This window comes from Apodemus sylvaticus, chromosome 15 (assembly GCF_947179515.1).
Source record: "Apodemus sylvaticus chromosome 15, mApoSyl1.1, whole genome shotgun sequence".
In the NCBI taxonomy this organism is placed as follows: domain Eukaryota; kingdom Metazoa; phylum Chordata; class Mammalia; order Rodentia; family Muridae; genus Apodemus; species Apodemus sylvaticus.
Window position 1 is genome coordinate 63,290,228 of NC_067486.1, and position 20,097 is coordinate 63,310,324.

A 20,097-nucleotide genomic window follows, 5' to 3' on the forward strand; every position below is an offset into this window, starting at 1 on the left:
ATGACGGTATCTAATTATAAAATCCAGATTTGATTTCAAACACAGAACTGGCACAAATTATCCAAGCACAGAGATCCTTATAAATCTGTCCTTAACTATGATGTGCATCATAGGCTGCATTGGAAAGCTTAATATGCTATAGTTTCTCCATGAGAATCTTTAGCACCTTCCAGCTGATAAAAGCTTACTTCTAAAGGTGCTACAAAGTATAATTCCAGGTAAAAAGACCATAAATGGAAGTTCTAACTCAAAAAAGGGAAGTGGTTAAACATTTGACTTTGAAAACCTGCACTCATGACTACTAAATTATAAGTTACAAGAAAAATTAAGATATCAGTAAATTAAATAAATTAGAGAAATGTATAAATTTTACCACAGTCAGTCAAAATGTTTATATTGCTGAAAACTAGAGTGAGTCAGTAAACTGGATATGGAAATAATGCCCGACGCTGATAGACGCTGCAGGCTCCTTGATGCTTACCTTTTATGGATGGCCATTTGTCGATGCTGTCTCTCAGTTCTCGCTACTACTTTTCCTTTCACACATCGAGCCAAGAACCCTTCCTCCACTCCAACCAGCTCTGCCACCCTTTTCATAGAAGTTGGCAATTTTTCCCACAAACAGAAAAACCGATACCAATCAATACTAATCCAATCTTCAAAGACAGGTGTAACCTAAAAAGAAGCAGCTTCATTTTAGTTTGAGTACTTACTTGACAATGAGCTGTGGGGAACTCAGAAGTAAAACACTTACCTCTCATGTGCAAGGCCATGGGTTCAAGCCTCAGCACTGGACAAAACAAGCAAACCCATTATACTACATAAGAAACAAAATTATAAATGTAAGCTTCATAGTAAGGACAAAGGCCCCAGGCTGAAACAAACATCTGTGATAATAGTGATTTATAAGAAACCATTTATTCAAAAATAACTCATTGACAGAACAAGCACAAAGAGAGAAAAGAAGAAAGCCAGAGAGAAGGGCAGGGGAAGAGGAAACTGGTTGTTACACAAACTGATTTCATGACATGCAATTTAATCATAGACATTTTCAACTAAGGTTGACTCGAGGTATTATCTTAACTGTTTTGTGTAATTCCAAGAAAGAATCAGTAAAATAGGAAGAAGAGAAGGGGAGTGGCGAGTATCAACACTCAAAGGTGATGTATTACCTAAAAGGTCCAGAATTCAACAAGAAAGTTATATAAGAAAGACAAACAAGAAAGAACCAAATGTCCTAGGCCTGGAGCTGGGAATGGAGGCAAAGAAAGGCCTTTAAAGTGACCAGATGCTAGAACGTGAAGACTTCAAAAGAAAAAGACCATAAAATGTAGACAAAAGGATAAAAACAAATAAACAACATTTTTTTTTTTTGTTTTTGTTTTTGTATTTGTAGAGACAGGGTTTCTCTGTGTAGCCCTGGCTGTCCTGGAACTCACTCTGTAGACCAGGCTGGCCTCGAACTCAGAAATCCACCTGCCTCTGCCTCCCAGAGTGCTGGGATTACAGGCGTGTGCCACCACTGCCTGGCCATAAACAACAATTCTTAGAGGCATCAGGATACAAAGTTTGAGACCAACCTGGTAAGTTTGAGGCCAACCTAGTATACCTAGAAAGTTTGAGAAATACTATCTTATACATAATTTATGAATCAAAGCACTGGTTTTCCCAGAGATAAGGTCATCTCAAGGGATGGTCTTGCACCCAATATTCTGGATTCATAAGATCTGGGCTTCAGGAAAAAAAAAAAGACATGTATGAAGAAAAGAAGGAACTTAGGGGAGGGCCACAGAACTCAGTGCCACACCAACCCCAGTAGGATCTGTGTGACAAGTTCCACAGACTGAGGTGACAGACTTCAAAAGAAGGAGGCTTCCTGGAACCGTCTGTGGATCTCTTGCCCAGAGAAAAATTATTGAGCCATAGTTCTCTTGGCAACTTGAGCCATAATTCTCTTGGCAACTTATCTTATTCTTTTTCCTATTTACAAAATACTCCTGATAGCCTAGGCTAAGATCTTATTAACTGAGAATATAGGGTACAAGACCATCCCTTGAGATGGAGTCATTAACTATGACCTTATCTCTGGGAAAACCGTTTCAATTTATAAATTATGTATAAGATAGTATTAATAAATAAAAACTTTCCCAACAATAAGATTTTATATGGCTGCACATGGGTCATTGGAAGTAGGCTTTGGTATACTGTTTCAGAAAGCTCTAAATAAAAAGAATTAAAACGGTTAAAATTTATGCTTTGAAGATTTATAGTAAAGCATGAACTAGGTGTTAAATAGTAACTGATCATAAAAGTCTATTAATTTGTTCTTGGAGAGTTGCCACTAGCCTTAGATGATTTTGTATTTTACTGTGTTAAATGATTATTGCAATATTCATTTTACCTGGGCCACTTCATTGAATAAACCTTTTTGAAGTTGTTAGATGATTTTGTATTTTACTGTGCCAAATGATAATTACAATGTCCGTTCTATTTCACTGCTTCACTGAACACAGCTTCTCAGACTTGTAATACCTGTTTCATAAAAACCTTGTTTGAGAGCTGCAGAATACACTCAGATTCAAACAGCCTCTCTGTTTGATTGTCCCCACAGAATCCTTACTTAGCTGGCCTCAAGAACCACATCCCAGGGACCCACGAACCCAACTGGGGTAGTCCGTGGCAACTGGTGCTAACATGGGGCTTGTAGCAGGTAAGTTTTCTCTATCCTTTTTTGTTTTTAAACAAACAAACAAACAAACAAACAAAAAAGCCCCATTTTCTCAGGTAAGGATAGGAGGATAGGACCTCATTAGAGTGCTGCAGACTTCTCGATAGAGACACACTGAGTTAAGACGGCAAGAAGGGAAGAATCATGGGGCAATCACAGTCCAAAAGCAGAGGCCTGTTCCTGGTACTATTGAGTCATATGTTAGAAAGTAGAGGTGTTAAAACCTCAGAGAAGAGTTTGGCAGCAATTTGTGACTTTGTACTGAGTATCAGTCCATGGTTCCCAGAGGAAGGAAGCCTGTCTTTAAAAAACTGGAAAAAGGTAGGAAAAGAGATGAGGAGATTTTATGAAAGCCATGGCCCTAAACAGATTGCAGTTCAGGAATTCTCATTATGCATACAAATTACAAACCTGCTTTCAGAAAAACCAGAACTGGAATTCTTTGTAGAAGTAGTGCCCTCAGAGGATGAGGTAACTCCTCTGAGGAAAAAAACTAAGTCATATAATACCTCCTCATCTATGGCTAATCTCCTCAAGGCACAAACAGGGGATGACTGGTTAAATAATGAGGAATAACAAGAATTAGATGATAAAGCAGAGAAATGTGATCCTGGTAAAATAGGGAATCATTTTCATGATAAAAATTCTTCCTAGGACAGAAATAGATGATATTTTTATCTTAGCTACTGCCCCTCCTACTTTTAAAACAGGAACAGCAAAGCTTGAAAGAAAAATGCCAGCTAATAGGGGAAATTTTAGGGGCTATAAAAGAAGCCAAGCAAAAAGGAGATTTGAACTTTTGTTTCCCAGTAACTGTTTTGGAAGAGGAGACAACTAAATGGGAACCTTTTCCTCTAAAAACTCATAAAAACTACAGCATTCTGTTAAGAGCATTGTGCCAAGTGCTACATACACTTTACAGATTATGGAAATGTTGGCTAGTATGTAGCTAACTCCTTATGATTGACATCAGACTGCAAAGTCCACTCTTAGCCCAGGATAGTTTATACTACGGAGGACTGAATATGAGGATAGAGCAAGGGAAGCACTTCAGAAGTTAGCTTCCAGGAAAAAAAAAAAAATAAGAAACAAAAAACAAAACCAGATAAGCCTACCACATCAATGCTCTTGGGTAGAAAAGACTATGCCTCACCCCAGGAACAAGTTGGTTTAAAAGAGGAAGCATTGGAAGGAGTCTCCAAGATAGCAACAACTGCTTGGAAAAGGAACCCTCCTGTTGATAAGTCAACTGTATTGTTAGGAATCAAACAAAAACAAGACGAACCATATTAAGATTTTATTGCTAGACTGGAGGAGGCATTAGGCAGGATGCTTCCTCTCTCTGAAGTCTTGGACATAGTAGTAGTAGTAGTAGTAGTAGTATTTTTTTTTAGGAGGCAATACCAGTCCATTTTTATTTTGAAAATGCCAGTTTTCGGTGTGCCTGCAGTCCTGGAAAACAGGGTAATTCAATCTCCATTATTAATGTGTTCAATTACACTTTTTTTTCTTTCTTTTTTTATCTTTTTTATTTTTATTTTAGTTTTTTTATTCGATATATTTTTTATTTACATTTCAAATGATTTCCCCTTTCCTGGATCCCCACTCCCCAAAAGTCCCATAAGCCCTCTTCCCTCCCCCTGTTCCCCCATCCTCCCCTTCCCACTTCCCTGTTCTGGTATTGCTCTACACTGCTGCACTGAGCCTTTCCAGAACCAGGGCCCACTCCTCCGTTCTTCTTGGACATCATTTGATATGCGGATTATGTCTTGGGTATTCCAAGTTTCTAGGCTAATATTCGCTTATCAGTGAGTGCATACCATGACTGATCTTTTGAGACTGGGTTACCTCACTTAGTATGATGTTCTCCAGCTCCATTCATTTGTCTAAGAATTTCATGAATTCATTGTTTCTAATGGCTGAATAGTACTTCATTGTGTATATATACAACATTTTTTTTTTATCCATTCCTCCGTTGAGGACATCTGAGTTCTTTCCAGCTTCTGGCTATTATAAATAGAGCTGTTATGAAGATAGTGGAGCATTATCCTTGTTATATGCTGGGGAATCCTCTGGGTATATGACCAGGAATGGTATACCAGCATCCTCCGGAAATGACGTGCCCAGTTTTCTGAGGAACCACCAGACTGATTTCCAGAGTGGTTATACCAGCTTGCAACCCCACCAGCAGTGGAGGAGTGATCCTCTTTCTCCACAACCTTGTCAACACCTGCTGTCTCCTGAGTTTTTAATCTTAGCCATTCGGACTGGTGTGAGGTGAAATCTCAGAGTTGTTTTGATTTGCATTTCCCTAATGACTACTGATATTGAACATTTTTAAGATGCTTCTCAGCCATCCAAAGTTCTTCAGGTGAAAATTCTTTGTTTAGTTCTGTACCCCATATTTAATAGGATTATTCTGGGGTCTAACTATTGAGTTCTTTGTATATCTTGGATATTAGCCCTCTGTCAGATGTAGGGTTGGTGAAAATCTTTTCCCAATTTGTTGGTTGCTGATTTGTCCTTTTGATGGTGTCCATTGCCTTACAGAAACTTTATAATTTTATGAGGTCCCATTTGTCATTTCTTGATCTTAGAGCATAAGCTACTGGTGTTCTGTTCAAGAACTTTCCCCCCTGTACCAATGTCCTCAAGGGTCTTCCCCAGTTTCTTTTCTATTAGTTTCAGTGTGTCTGGCTTTACGTGGAAGTCCTTGATCCACTTGGAGTTGAGCTTAGTACAAGAAGATAAGGATGGATCAATTCGTATTCTTCTGCATGCTGACCTCCAGTTGAACCAGCACCATATGTTGAAAAGGCTATCTTTTTTCCACTGCATATTTTCAGCTCCTTTGTCGAAGATCAAGTGGACATAGGTGTGTGGGTTTATTTCTAGATCTTCAATCCTATTCCATTGATCTGCCTGTCACTGTACCAATACCATGCAGTTTTTAACACTATTACTCTGTAATATTGCTTGAGGTCAATGATACTGATTACCCCAGAAGTTCTTTTACTGTTGAGAATAGTTTTAGCTATCCTGTTTTTTTTTTGTTATTCCAGATGAATTTAAGAATTGCTCTTTCTAACTCTATGAAGAACTGAGTTGGGATTTTGATGGGTATTGCGTTGAATCTGTATATTGGTTTTGGCAAAATGGCCATTTTAACTATATCAATCCTGCCAATCCATGGCCATGGGAGATTTTTCCATTTTCTGAGGTCTTCTTCCATTTCCTTCTTCAGAGACTTGAAGTTCTTGTCATACAGATCTTTCACTTGTTTGGTTAGAGTCACACCAAGGTACTTTATATTGTTTGTGGTAATATATGTATATTGTGAAGGGTGTCATTTCCCTAATTTCTTTCTCAACCAGCTTATCCTTTGAGTATAGGAAGGCTACTGATTTGTTTGAATTGATTTTATAACCTGCCACTTTGCTGAAGTTGTTTACCACCTGGAGGAGTTCTCTGGTGGAGTTTTTGGGTCACTTAGGTAGACTATCATATCATTTGCAAATAGTGATAGTTTGACTTCTTCCTTTCCAATTTGAATCCCTTTGACATCCTTATGTTGTCTAATTGCCCTAGCTAGTACCTCAAGTACAATATTGAAAAGATAAGGAAAGAGGGGGCAGCCTTGTCTAGTCCCTGATTTTAGTGGGATTGCTTCAAGTTTCTCTCCATTTAGTTTGATGTTGGCTACTGGTTTGCTATATATTGCTTTTGGTATATTTAGGTATGGGCCTTGAATTCCTGTTCTTTCCAAGACTTTAAGCATGAAAGGATGCTGAATTTTGTCAAATGCTTTTTCAGCATCCAATGAAATGACCATGTGGTTTTTTTCTTTGAGTTTGTTGATGTAGTGGATTGCATTGATGGATTTCCGTATATTGAGCCATCCCTGCATCCCGGGGATGAAGCCTACTTGATCATGGTGAATGATCATTTTGATGTGTTCTTGAATTCAGTTGACAAGAACTTTATTGAGTATTTTTGCATCGATGTTCATAAGGGAAATTGGTCTGAAGTTCTCTTTCTTTGTTGGATCTTTGTGTAATTTTGGTATCATCATAACTGTGACTTTGTAGAAGGAGTTGGGTAGTGTTCCTTCTGTTTCTATTTTGTGGAACAGTTTGAAGAGTATTGGTGTTAGGTCTTCTTTGAAAGGCTGGAAGACAATTTTACAAGCAAATGGTCCCAGGAAATGAGCCGGAGTAGCCATTCTAATATCAGTTAATATTGACTTTCAACCTCAAGTCATAAAAAGAGACACGAAAGGACACTTCTTGCTGGTCAAAGGAAAAATCCACCAAGAAGAACTTTCAATTCTGAACATCTATGCTCCAAATACAAGGGCACCCTCATTCATAAAAGAAACTTTACTAAAGCTCAAAGCACACATTGCACCTAACACAATAATTTTGGGTGACTTCAACACTCCACTCTCCTCAATGGACCGATCAGGAAAACAGAAACTAAACAGGGACACAGTGAAACTAATTGAAGCTTTGGACCAATTGGATTTAATTGATATATATAGTACATTTCATCCTAAAACAAAAGAATATACCTTTTTCTCAGCACCTCATGGTACCTTCTCCAAAATCGACCATATAATTGGTCACAAGACAGACAACAAATAAAAGAAGATCGAACTAATCCCATGCCTCCTATCAGATTACTATGGAGTAAGAGTGGTCTTCAATAGCAACAAAAACAACAGAAATCCCACATACACATGAAAACTGAACAATACTCTACTCAGTGATACCTTGGCCAAAGAAGAAATGAAGAAAGAAATCAAAGACTTTTTAGAATTTAACGAAAATGAAGGCACAACATACCCAAATCTATGGGACACAATGAAAGCAGTGCTAAGAGGAAAATTCATAGCCCTGAGTGCCTCCAAAAAGAAGCGGGAGAGAGCATACACTAGCAGCTTAACGACACCCCTGAAAACTCTGGAACAAAAAGAAGCTAATTCACCCAGGAAGAGTAGAAGACAGGAAATCATCAAACTCAGGGCTGAAATCAATCAAATGGAAACAAAGAGAACCATACAAAGAATCAACAAAATCTTGTTCTTTGAGAAAATCAACTAGATAGATAAACCCTTAGCCAGACTAACCAAAGGGCACAGAGACAGTATCCAAATTAACAAAATTAGAAATGAAAAGGGGGATATAACAACAGAAACTGAGGAAATTCAAAAAATCATCAGATCCTACTACAAAAACCTATACTCAACACAACTGGAGAATCTGGAGGAAATGGACAATTTTCTAGACAGATACCAAATACCAAAACTAAATCAGGACTAAATAGATCATCTAAATAGATATCATAACCCCTAAAGAAATAGAAGGGGTCATAGAAAGTGTTCCAACCAAAAAAAGCACAGGACCAGAAGGTTTCAGTGCAGAATTCTATCAGACCTTCAAAGAGGACATATTATTAAAAGAACTTGTAAAATACTCTCTGCCAGGAACTAATTAGACCAATCAGAAAAACAGGGACCGTGCAAGATTACATCAAATCATGTATAAATGCATCACCAGCAGTGGTCCAGGGTATGGCCTATGCTGCAGTAATACAAGGGCAGCATTTCAGTGCCTATGTTCAGAACTTAAAAGAGGAAAAAAAGCAAAATATTTCATGTTTTTCTTGAGGTCAACAAGGACATATGAGCCATGATTTTAAAAAAGAAGAGCAGACTTCAAAGTATAAAAATAAGAAAAACCAACTTCTGGAGCTATGTCCTCGGTGTAAGAAGGGAAAGCATTGGAGGAATAAATGTGAATCAAAATTTCATAAAGATGGAACCCCTCTGAAAGATGAGGAGACAAAAAACGGGGTGAGGGTCACACCCTCTGCTGTGAAATAAAAAGGGGAAAAAAGGGAAACAGAGGAAGGTACAAGTACACTTCAGTTTACCCAGAGCAACACCAGGAAGTGCAGGATTAGATCTTGAAGTAAATAAAGATTATATACTCTTTCTTTATGAGGGAGTGCAATCAGTAGATACAGAACCCAGCAGTAGATACGGGGCCATTATTATCATTTGTCCCCTTTGGTCTTATAGGGAAAAGTTCAAATTATAAGAAAATATTTGAAGTACTTCCTGAACTAATTGATTCAGATTTCCAGGGAGAGGTAAAAATTATGATTAGGTTATTAAAAGAAACAATACAATTACATAAGAACCAATGGGTAGCTTAGATAATACTACTCACTTATATACACCTCCCCAATACAATATTAAAACAAACTAGAAGGGAGGAAGGGTTTGGCTCCACAGAAGTGGTAGCTTGGGCTCAGGAAATTATTAGACAAAGGATCCTTGAAAACTATAAAAGTAGATGGAAAAATTAGCCAAATATTATTGGACACAGGAGCAGATAGGTTTTTTATTGCAGGAAAGGACTGGCCTGGGACATGGCCTGCAGTTCATAACACCTCTACTTTGGTGGGAATGGGACTAGCTTCCAAAATAGCTCGAAGTTCAAAAATCCTGACATGGAAATGTGAAGACAAAGTGGGTACTATTCAACCTTACATTATTTACTCTTTGACATTCTCCTTATGGGGAAGAGATATCTTGGGGAAAATAAAAGTAAAAATAATCAAGGATGGAAAATGGAATAATCAGCATTTTTAACAGGGGCTGCTGATGAGTTATATGCAGATAAAAATCTCATAGATCAATGATGCGCCTGTGTGGGTAAATCAGTAGCCCCTGACACAGAAAAGGATACAGGTTTTAGAATAATTAGTACAACAACTGTAATTAGGACATACTGAAGAATCTAACAGTTCATGGACTACTCGTGTGGTTGTCATTAAGAAAAAATCAGGCAAATGGAGACTCTTACAAAATCCTAGGGCTGTTAATAAGACAATGCATGATATGGGAGCTTTACAGCCAGAACTTCCATCCCCAGTAGCTATTCTAGAGAATTATTATGTTAAAGTTATAGATTAAAAGGATTAATTTTTTACTATAAAATTACAACCAGATGATATACAAAGATTTGCTTTTTCAGCATTCCCTCTGTTAATTTTAAAAGACCATTTCAAAGATATCAATGGAAAGTTCTTCCCCAAGGTATGAAAAGTAGTCCCACTTTTTGTCAGAAATTTGTAAATCAAACCTTAAAATTCATTAGGGCTAAGCATAAAAAGGCTTTTATTTTACATTATATGGATGATATCCTTATAGCAGAAAAAACGAAGGACTTAACTGAATTAATTTTGAAAAATATGATTGAGGTATTGACCCAGCATGGATTATCACGCCTGATAAAATTCAACATAACAAGTCAATAAATTATTTGGGAAAAACAATTGATAGTGAATATATCAATCTCAAATAATTCCACTTAGGATTGATAAATTAAAGACACTTAATGATTTTCAAAAATTGTTGGGAAATATTAATTGAATTAGACAGTATTTAAAAATTACCACAGGACACTTGCATCATTTATTTGACATTCTTAAAGGAGATCCTGATCCCAAATCTAAAAGACAGCTTACAAAAGAAGCCTTAGAACAATTAGAATTGTTAGAACAAAAGATACAAGATGCAAGATGCAAAAGTAAAACAAATAAATTGAAAACATGGTTCCTTATTATACTTAAAACATCTTATACCCCTACTGTATGATTGTGACAAGAAGGTGTAATAGAATGGATTTATCTCCCTCATACTGAAGTAAAAATGGTATCTTATCCTTTTAGTATAGTCAATTAATTATTAAAGGGAGGTTAAGATCCAGGGAATTATTAAGCAAAGAAATGCAAGAAATTATCATTCCCTATAATAAGGAACAATTGGAGTATTTACTTCAAATTGCAAATGACTGTGGAATTGCATTAGCTCATTATATGGGACAAATCAAATATCTTGTACCTCAACACCCTATATTAAAGTCTGTAGAAGAAACAGAGATAATCTTTCCTTCTAAAATAGCACTGGAACCCATTTGCAATGTACTTTTGGTATTTACAGATGGGTCATCTAATGGAATTTCAGCTGCCTATATAAAAGATGTACTTATTAAAAAGGCAAAAGAAACTTCCACACAACAGCCTGAAATTATTGTAGTTATTACTGCTCTTGAACACATACAAGAGTTTAATCTTTATACAGATTCAAAATATGTAGTTCATCTTATTTCCTGATATAGAGACCACTCTTATATCTAGGAGTTCCAAAATTATATCACTCTTGCTTCAGTTGCAAAATATAATTTAATCAAGAAAAAGAAAAAAATTTATAAGACATATCAGAGGACGTACTGGCCTGCCATGTCCATTGGCTATAGGATATGCTATGGTTGAAGGAACACTTGGTTGCTGTTTATAGATGAAGATGTAGAAGTCTCAGCTTCTCCAGCACACACCTGTAAGCATACTACCATGCTTCCTATCATGATGATAAAAGACTGAACCACTGAAACTGTAAGCCAGCCCCAATTATATTTCTGGGGTCTCTTTGTTTGCTCCAGAGTTGCTGTGCTCATGTTATCTCTTCACAGCAATAGAACACTGACTAAAACACCAATAAAATCTTAACAAAGACACTATGGATGCAGTGGGAGCTGATGCCTCAACCTTTCTTCCTTCTATACCTTCCCTCTCATGATGAAGTACACCCTCACTGTGAGACCAAATAAACTCTTCCCTCCTTCAGTTCTTTTGTCAAGGTATTGTGCCACAGTGAACAGAAAAGTAATGAAGGCACTTTAAAACTTCTTCCTGCAAACCAGGTATAACACATGCATCTTAATATTCAGTAACTAGAGGCAAGTGGATTAAGTATTCCAGAATAGCCTTAGCTACCCACTGAGGTTCTGGCTTTGTGAATAGTTTTGTTTTTAAATAGAACTTACCAGGTAGACAATATGAAGGTCATTCTCTAAAACAAAGCCTTTCATTGCTCTTTGGAGGTCAGCAAAAATATCGAGGGTATCAGTTGGGGAAAGTGAAGAGGAAAGAGTAGCTGATCCAAGGTGTGTTGGGTGATAGACCTTTCCTGAAGTAGAGAATACAGGATCAACGGTTAAAAAAGCAAATCTGCCCTTCTCTACTACACATTGACCCTCTCAGCTCTGTCAATCAATAAGCAGACTGTCATCTAACATGCAGAAATTTAAGAGCAAACATTTAAAAGTGAATATGATATAAATAGTGAGCATTTTTGCATAAGAACTTGTGTTTACCTCCTGTGCCGTCACTGGGCTCTGCCACCTGGATGAACTCATTTTCTAACAACCATGTCACACAGGCATCAATTGCTCCAAGCTGAACATTATCTTGATTTCTCTGAATCCCTTGTTTCCCTTCCTTGACAGCAGCAGCCAAGAATGTGCAGGCGGCGTAAGTCTGCATATCTTGTGATGTACTTGCCACTCCACCAACGATTATCTGAGAGAAAATGTTTGAAAAGTTCTGTAATTTTTATAACATCTTATAGATGTATCTGCATCCTGTAGAGCCCCAGGACATCACGTAAACAAAAGTGCCTTTATTCTCTTAAAATATCTTATATGCAGATGCTTTATTTTGTCATTACACATTGCAAACACAGATGACACCAGCTGACAATGTAAAATATTACTTGAGAGTATTATATTTTCTTGTAAACAAAAAAAGAATGCACCTGAACTTTGGGAACTAGTTATATATACAAAGGAGGCAGTAATGACTCACACCTGTGAGTATAATACTGCGTTCCTTCCACATGAAACTGTGGAAATGCTATTCTTGAATACATCCCATTCAGAAGGATGGGAAGGGCAGAAAAATATGAAATTAGCATCTAGTGTGTTACTTTGGTTGGCCTCAACGCTGTGAAGCTCATGCCTCAGTCTCCAGTATGCTAGAATAGGAAGCATACACCACAGTTCCAGTCCTACTATAAGCTTATTTTTTTTATACAACTTGACTTGATTTTAATGTCCACATGTATTATCTGAGTAGAACAAGGGTTCATTTTGTCATCTTTTCTTTGACCTCAAAATGCAATAAAGAATATATGAAAAGCAAAAAGATGTGCCACAGTTACAGCTCAGTAGAGGGATACACACACAGCAACACAAGGCTAAGCAATATTCTCTACATCACACACAAAAGAAAAGAAGTTAAAAGGAGATACAAGTCATTTGGTTGTTTCAACTCCAAAAATAACCAGATATTCATATATATATATATATATATATATATATATATATATATATTAATTACACAGGCATTTATGTGTGTGTATAAATATATATGTATATGTGTCCATGTATTAGAATGTATGTACCAACTTATTTAACAGAGGCTAATAGCAGAGCTTAAAGAACTATGCATATATGTATGTATGTTAAAATATATGTAAGAAACAAATTCACACTTGAAAAGGCTATAAAACATAACCAACTTGTTCTTAAAGAAAACTCACCTCATATTTTTGACATACTCAATTTTTGATGGGTATAAAAGAGTGAACTGTGATTTCCTGAACTCCTACCTCCAGAATAGCTCGTATCATGCTAGCAGTGACTTCTCCCTGTCTCTGCAGACAGCTGTGCACAGGCTCCAGAGATCCTTGAAGCAGAGCCATGCCCTTGGATTTCTCAGAGTTCTTACAAACTAGGATACTTTCACCTACAACCAAAAACACATATCTCCTCAATGCTAAGCCATGTCCATAAGGCACTGTTAACCAGAAGTCTGACTTACTGAGTGGAGACAGGAGATGCTAGAGGTTGCTATGGGTGCAGAATTGTAACTCACAGCCGTGGTTCTGAACTCTGGATAGGCAATCAGAATGGTACAGGAAACCACACTGCTGCTTTGGCTTTAAGATTATTTTCAGCTGAAGGCCAGAGAAGCAACAAACAAAAATAGCACTTTTGGTCTTCTACCTCCATACAAACAAGGCACACATGTCCCTTGGAAACATATTTCTCTTGCTGTCTGCTTTAATAGTCACAAGGATCACTACAGACAGTGGCCAGCACTGAGATGTTTATATAAACCCACCTCGTTGAAATATCACTTCTCTTTCATTACTTTCCCTGTGGATGTGCCTCTTTACAAACTGCTGCCAAACAACAACAATACAACAAAACAGCACTTGTTTTGTCTTATCATTTCTCCACACTTTATTGACTGTTATTAAAAATAACTATAAGACACCACACCTAACAGCTTTAGCAGGTTTCACTCCTTTCCTATGAAGCCTTTGTGCACATAAAAAAATTTTTAAAACACTAAGACCAAATAGAGATTTATAGTCCTTCTAACTATTAATTTTTAACACATTCAGTTATAGAACATAAAGGATTAGAGAAAAGACATTTCCTCTTCCTCCACTGACTAGTGCATCATATTAAAGCTAAGTAATTACTAGAGAAACTTTGAAAATCACAAATTAAAATGGAAATGGAAATACTATCTATGTATAATGACAAAACTGTGTCCAAAAGCCCCTAACATCATAACACCTACTATTTAAATACTTTAAATAGCTATTAAAATCAAATAGACAAAAATTTCTAAAAATACTTATAAGTTAAAATGTCTAAAATTTCAATTTAAGCAAACACAAACTATCACTGTAACAGCTTATATTTTAGAAACCAGTAAGAAATTATGTATTAGAAAACAGAATCTAGCTTGCAGCCACCATTTGCACTAGGGAACCAGTCCCACAGAAGCATCACAACCTTCTGTGCAAGGCCTGCCAGGAAAGAGTGATCTTCCAGCAGTGCTTTCACTTCTGAGCTTAGAGGTGAGATCTCTACCTTCTCTTTGAAGGGGAACAGCTAGGAGCCCACGGGGCATAAGTGGAGCAGCTGTGACAGGAGTCTTCCACCTGCCATTTGCACCAGGGAGCTAGGCACCTCCACAGCCTTCTGTGCACAGACCCCGTCAGAAGAGACTTGGTCTCCCAGGAGTACGGACACAGGCTTATAGGCCCACAGGAGGGACAAGCTCCAGCCAGAGACAGCAAAACCAACTAACACCAGAGATAACCAGATGGCGAAAGGCAAGTGCAGGAACTCTACCAACAGAAACCAAGGCTACTTGGTAACATCAGAACCAAGTTCTCCTACCACAGCAAGTCCAGTATACACAAACACACTGGAAAAACAAGAGTTGGATTGAAAATCATGTCATGATGCTGATAGAGGACTTCAAGAAGGACATAAATAACTCCCTTAAAGAAATACAGAAGAACATGAGTCAACAGATAGAAGCCCTTAAAGAGGAAACACAAAAATCCCTTAAAGAATTACAGGAAAACATAAAAAACAAGTGAAGGAACTGAACAAAATCATCCAGGATCTATAAGTGGAAATAGAAACAATGAAGAAATCACATAGGGAGACAACTCTAGAGATAGAAAACTTGGAAAGAAATCAGGAGTCATAGACGCAAGCATCAACAACACAATACAAGAGATAGAAGAAAGAATCTCAGGTGCTGAAGATACCATAGAAAACATGGGCTCAACAGTCAAAGAAAATGCAAAATGCAAAAAGCTTGTAACCCAAAACATCCAGGAAATTCAGGACAAAATGAGAAGACCAAACCTAAGAATTATAGGTATAGAAGAGAGTAAGATTTCCAACCTTTAAGTTGGCCCTTTAAGGCCAGTAAATATCTTCAACAAAATTATAGAAGAAAACTTCCCTAACCTAAAGAAAGAGATGTCCATGAATATACAAAAGAAGCCTACATAACTCCAAACAGACTGGACCAGAACAGAAAGTCCTCCCGGCACATAATAATCAGAACACCAAATGCACTAAACAAAGAAAGAATATTAAAAGCAGTAAAGGAAAAAAGACAAGTAACTTATAAAGGCAGACCTATCAGAATTACATCAGACTTCTCACCAGAGACTATGAAAACTAGAAGATCCTGGGCAGATCTTATACAGACCCTAAGAGAACACAAATGCCAGCCCAGATTACTATACCCAGCAAAATTCTCAATCGCCACAGATGAAGAAACCAAGATATTCCATGATAAAACCAAATTTACACAGTATCTTTCCACAAACCAAGCCCTACAAAGGATAATAGCTGGAAAACGCAAACACAAGAGGGGAAACTACACCCTAGAAAAAGCAAGAAAGTAATCTTCTTCCAACAAACCCAAAAGAAGGTAACCACACAAACATAAAAATAACAGGAAGCAGCAATCACTATCACTTAATATCTCTTAACATCAATGGACTCAATTTCCCAATAAAAAGACAAAGACTAACAGAAATATTTTTCATGTAAATCTTCAATTTTCTCAGTAAATATTTTTAAATCCTCTTTTTTTTAAATTTAGTAATTTTTTTAATGTCAACCTTTGGATCTGTATTATTTTCCATGATGATCTTCAATGTTAACATGTCTTTCTATATATTTCTTCAATTTAATCAGAAATATGCTCCATGTAAAACTTCAATTTTATCAGAAAAATTCCACTTTCAATCAACTTAGAAATATTTTTATACCTACCATTTTATCTGTATAATTTTCATTGATAATCTTTAATTTTAACATGTTTTTCTATATATTTCTTCAATTTTATCCGAAATATTTTCCATGCAAATCTTCAATTTTATAATTCCACTTTCTTTTTTTTTTTTATTAGATACATTCTTTATTTACATTTCAAGTGAGTTCCCCTCTCCTGGTTCCCCTCCCACAAAAGTCCCATAAGCCATCTTCCCTCCCCCTGTTCCCCAGTCAACCCCTTCCCACTTCCCTGTCCTGGTATTCCCCTACAGTGCTGCATGAAGCCTTTCCAGAACCAGGGGCCTCTCCTCCCTTTGGTGTCCAACAAGGCCATCCTCTGCTGCCTATGCATCTGGAGCCATGGGTAACACCATGTGTACTATCTGATTGACATTTTTGTCCCTGGGAGCTCTGGGAGTATTGGGTAGCTCATATCATTGTTCCTCCTGTGGCACTGCAAACCCCTTCAGCTCCTTGGGTCCTTTCTCTAGCTCCCCTATTGGGGACCCTGTGCTCAGTTCAATGGCTGGCTGAGAGTGTCCCCCCTCTGTATTTGTCATGCACTAGCAGAGCCTCCCAGGTGACAGCTATATCTGGCTCCAGTCAGCAAGTACTTGTGGGCATTGATAATAGTGTCTGGGTTCTGTAACTGTATATGGGAGAGATCACTAGGTGGGGTAGTCTCTGGATGGTCTTTGCCTCAGTCTCTGCTCCACACTTTGTATCTCTTTCTGTGGATATTTTGTTCCCCCTTCTAAGAAGGACCAGAGTATCTATACTTTGTTCTTCCTTCTTCTTGGACATCATTTGATATGAGAATTGTGTCTTGGGTATTCCAATCACAAAATAACACACATGGTATACACTCACTGATAAGTGGATATTAGCCCAGAAGCTTGGAATATAATTCCACTTTCAATCAAGTTAGAAATATTTTTATGCCCACCATTTTATCTATATAATTTTCCATGAAATCATCAATTTTAAAATGTTTTTCTATATATTTCTTGAATTTTATCAGAAATATTTTCTATGTAAATCTTCAATTTTATCAGAAAATGTCTGTAATTCCATTTTTTTAACACTTTTATACCTTTTATTTATACATCTTAAGAAAATGTTTTAGATCATCACTAATTATTTGAACTTTTACTGCCTGGGAACTGTACAATTTGTATTTACACATCTTTTTTTTTATTCGATATATTTTTTATTTACATTTCAAGTGATTTACCCTTTTCTGGACCCCCACTCCCCGAAAGTCCCATCAGCCCCCTCCCTCCCCCTGTTTTCCCACCCAACCCTTCCCACTTCCCTGTTCTGGTTTTGCCCTATACTGCTTCACTGAGTCTTTCCAGAACAAGGGGTGTAATTCCATTTTCAATCAACTTAGAAATATTTAATGCCTACCATTTTATCTGTATAATTTTCCATGATGATCTTCAATTTTAACATGTTATTCTATATTTTTCTACAATTTTATCAGAAATATTTTCCACCCCAATCTTCAATTCTATCATAAAATGTTTCTACTTCCTTTTCCAATTAATTTAGCAATGTTTTTATGTCTACCATTTTATCCTTTAATTTTCCATGAAAATTGTCAATTTTAACATGTTTTTCTATATATTCTTCAATGTTATCAGAAATAATTTTCATGTAAATCTTCAATTTTATCATAAAAAAACAGAATCTAATAACAGGAGAAAAGAAATACTTGAAGACTTTTTAAAAAGCAAAATAGAGTGTAGTTTTGCAATTTTCTCATGTTATTCAAAAAATAAAAGCAGCAATAGTGGAGGATCTAAATCTTCTGAACAGAGAAAGAACAGATGATGATTCTCTGAAAATCAGTGCCAAAATAAAATCCCAGAGAGGAAGCTGCTCCTTGACACGATTCCCTCCCTCTTCAGGGCTCTCTCCAAGCATCCAGCTTCAGGGTCAGGGACACCACCCACCCCTTGCCATGAAAGATGATTTCTACTGCCCTATATATCAGGACATTCTCAAGACACCGGTACAGACCACAGCCTATTTGTAGAAAATGTTTCCTGACTGGAGTGAGAGAAAGTGAAATAATACATCGTCCCCTATGTCCCTCAGAAGAAAAAGAGCATGTCCAGAACAGGCCATATATCTTGAAAATATCATGAGGAAGTTTTCTAGTAGCTGCAGATGCTATTCAAAAAAGATGAAATTTTATTGCATGAGACATCATTACAAATCTTGTAAGAAGTATTAAGATGAATATGGCATTTCTTCTATCATTCCTCACCTTCTCTAGATTCAGGAAAGAGCAGTAATAGTGAATCATCTGATCATGATGACACAGAAACTTATATCAAGAGGATACTAGTTCTTCTGGGCATCCCACCTTTAAGTGTCCCTTATGTCAAGAGTCAAATTTCACCAGATGTTTATTGGATCACTGTAATAGTAACTGCCTATTTTAGATAGTTTTTGTGAATCTTCAACTAGATGAGGAAACCCAATATCAAACTGCTGTGGAAGAGTCTTTTCAAGTAAACATGGAATGCATATAGACATCTCTGCATCATTGCTACCTATAAGTGCAATCATTAAGTAGAAGATATTAAGTCACTGTTTCAGTAATTTCCTGTGCATATTAATAAAAATAATAATTCAGTCTACTGTATTAGGTTTTTAATTGAAAATAAAGGTGGGCCACCCTAACTCTATTCTCTAGACAGTTACTTTCACAGGACAAAAGGGGTTGTATTTTACTTGTATGGTAAAGAGGGAATCTCTGTTGTCTTTTTCTTCCTTGTATTACATATTCTGAATGTTTCATTAAGTTATTTTTGATATTTGATACAGTTTCTTATATTTAGTAGAGAGATAACAGCAAATTCTGAAATGTGTGAATCCTATAAAACTAAAAAACCTGAGCCATTTGTCAGAGCTGCAGAATGGAAATGTGAAGTGCTAAGTGGGTAGTCCAAAGGGAGTTTTTGTTTTAAGTATAGATTCTAGCTGAGGAATTCAACAATAAGAAAATTGTAGCTTCCAGTTTCCACCTCTACCCCGTAGCTGACCCTGTGCCACAGCTGGTCCCCAGGAGGGCTGACACACCTGTGAGCACAGGTAAAACCACCACTTCTGCTCTAGGGACCTGCCCAGAGCCCTCTGGACACATCAACTGAAGAGCAGCCTGGGACAGAGTCCTTCTGGTTTCTATCTGCCCCTGGAGCGACCCTGTACCACAGCGCTCCACCTACCCACCACTTCTGATCAATTTCCTGGGCCAAGAGGGACCCACCTGGAGCCCGCAGGACACAGGAACTAAGGAACAGCATAGGACAGGATCCTTCTGGTTTCAGTCTGCACATGGGGCTGACCCTGAGCCCCAGCTCTCCATACCCAAATTCATCCCAGAGAGAACTGGTCTCCCAAAAGCGCTGATACACAGGCTTACAGGAGGGACAAGCCACAGTAAAGACAACAAAACCAGATAACAGAGATAACCAGAAGGCAAGAGGCAAAGGCAAGAACCTAAGCAACAGAAACCAAGCTAGGCATCATCAGAACCCAGGACTCCTACCACAGCAAGCCCTGGATACTTCCAACACACCAGAAAAGCAAGACTCTGATTTAAAATCACACCTCATCATGCTGATAGAGGACATTAAGAAGGACATAAATAACCACCTTAAAGAAATACAGGAAAACATGGGTCAACAGGTAGAAGCCCTTAAAGAAATAGCCCTTAAAGAATTACAGGAAAACACAACCAAACGGGTGAAGGAATTGAACAAAACCATCCAGGATCTAAAACTAGAAATATAAACAACAAAGAAAACACAAAGGGACACAACCCTAGAGGCAGAAAACCTA

General features: G+C 37.3%; 2 protein-coding genes and 1 pseudogene across 6 annotated transcripts in view; 2 read left to right on the forward strand and 1 right to left on the reverse strand.

The window, feature by feature from the left end:
- Eaf2 (ELL associated factor 2) overlaps nucleotides 1-20,097 on the forward strand; it is a 1,192,577-nt gene that overhangs the window by 694,829 nt on the left and 477,651 nt on the right. The gene's annotated exons all lie outside the window — the stretch shown is intronic.
- The window catches only part of Polq (DNA polymerase theta), a 144,597-nt gene that overhangs the window by 57,509 nt on the left and 66,991 nt on the right, over nucleotides 1-20,097 (reverse strand). For all 4 annotated transcript variants that reach the window (XR_007973505.1, XM_052158360.1, XM_052158359.1 and 1 more), the window contains 4 exons: nucleotides 13,248-13,384; nucleotides 11,953-12,157; nucleotides 11,623-11,765; nucleotides 482-675 (listed from right to left, as the gene is read on the reverse strand). Coding sequence is in view for 3 of the 4 variants with exons in the window: in XM_052158360.1 (XP_052014320.1) it covers nucleotides 482-675; nucleotides 11,623-11,765; nucleotides 11,953-12,157; nucleotides 13,248-13,384 (679 nt within the window). In the remaining variant the exon portion in view is untranslated. The remainder of the gene's footprint in view (nucleotides 1-481; nucleotides 676-11,622; nucleotides 11,766-11,952; nucleotides 12,158-13,247; nucleotides 13,385-20,097) is intronic.
- On the forward strand, nucleotides 18,167-18,785 carry LOC127666274 (E3 ubiquitin-protein ligase RNF138-like; annotated as a pseudogene).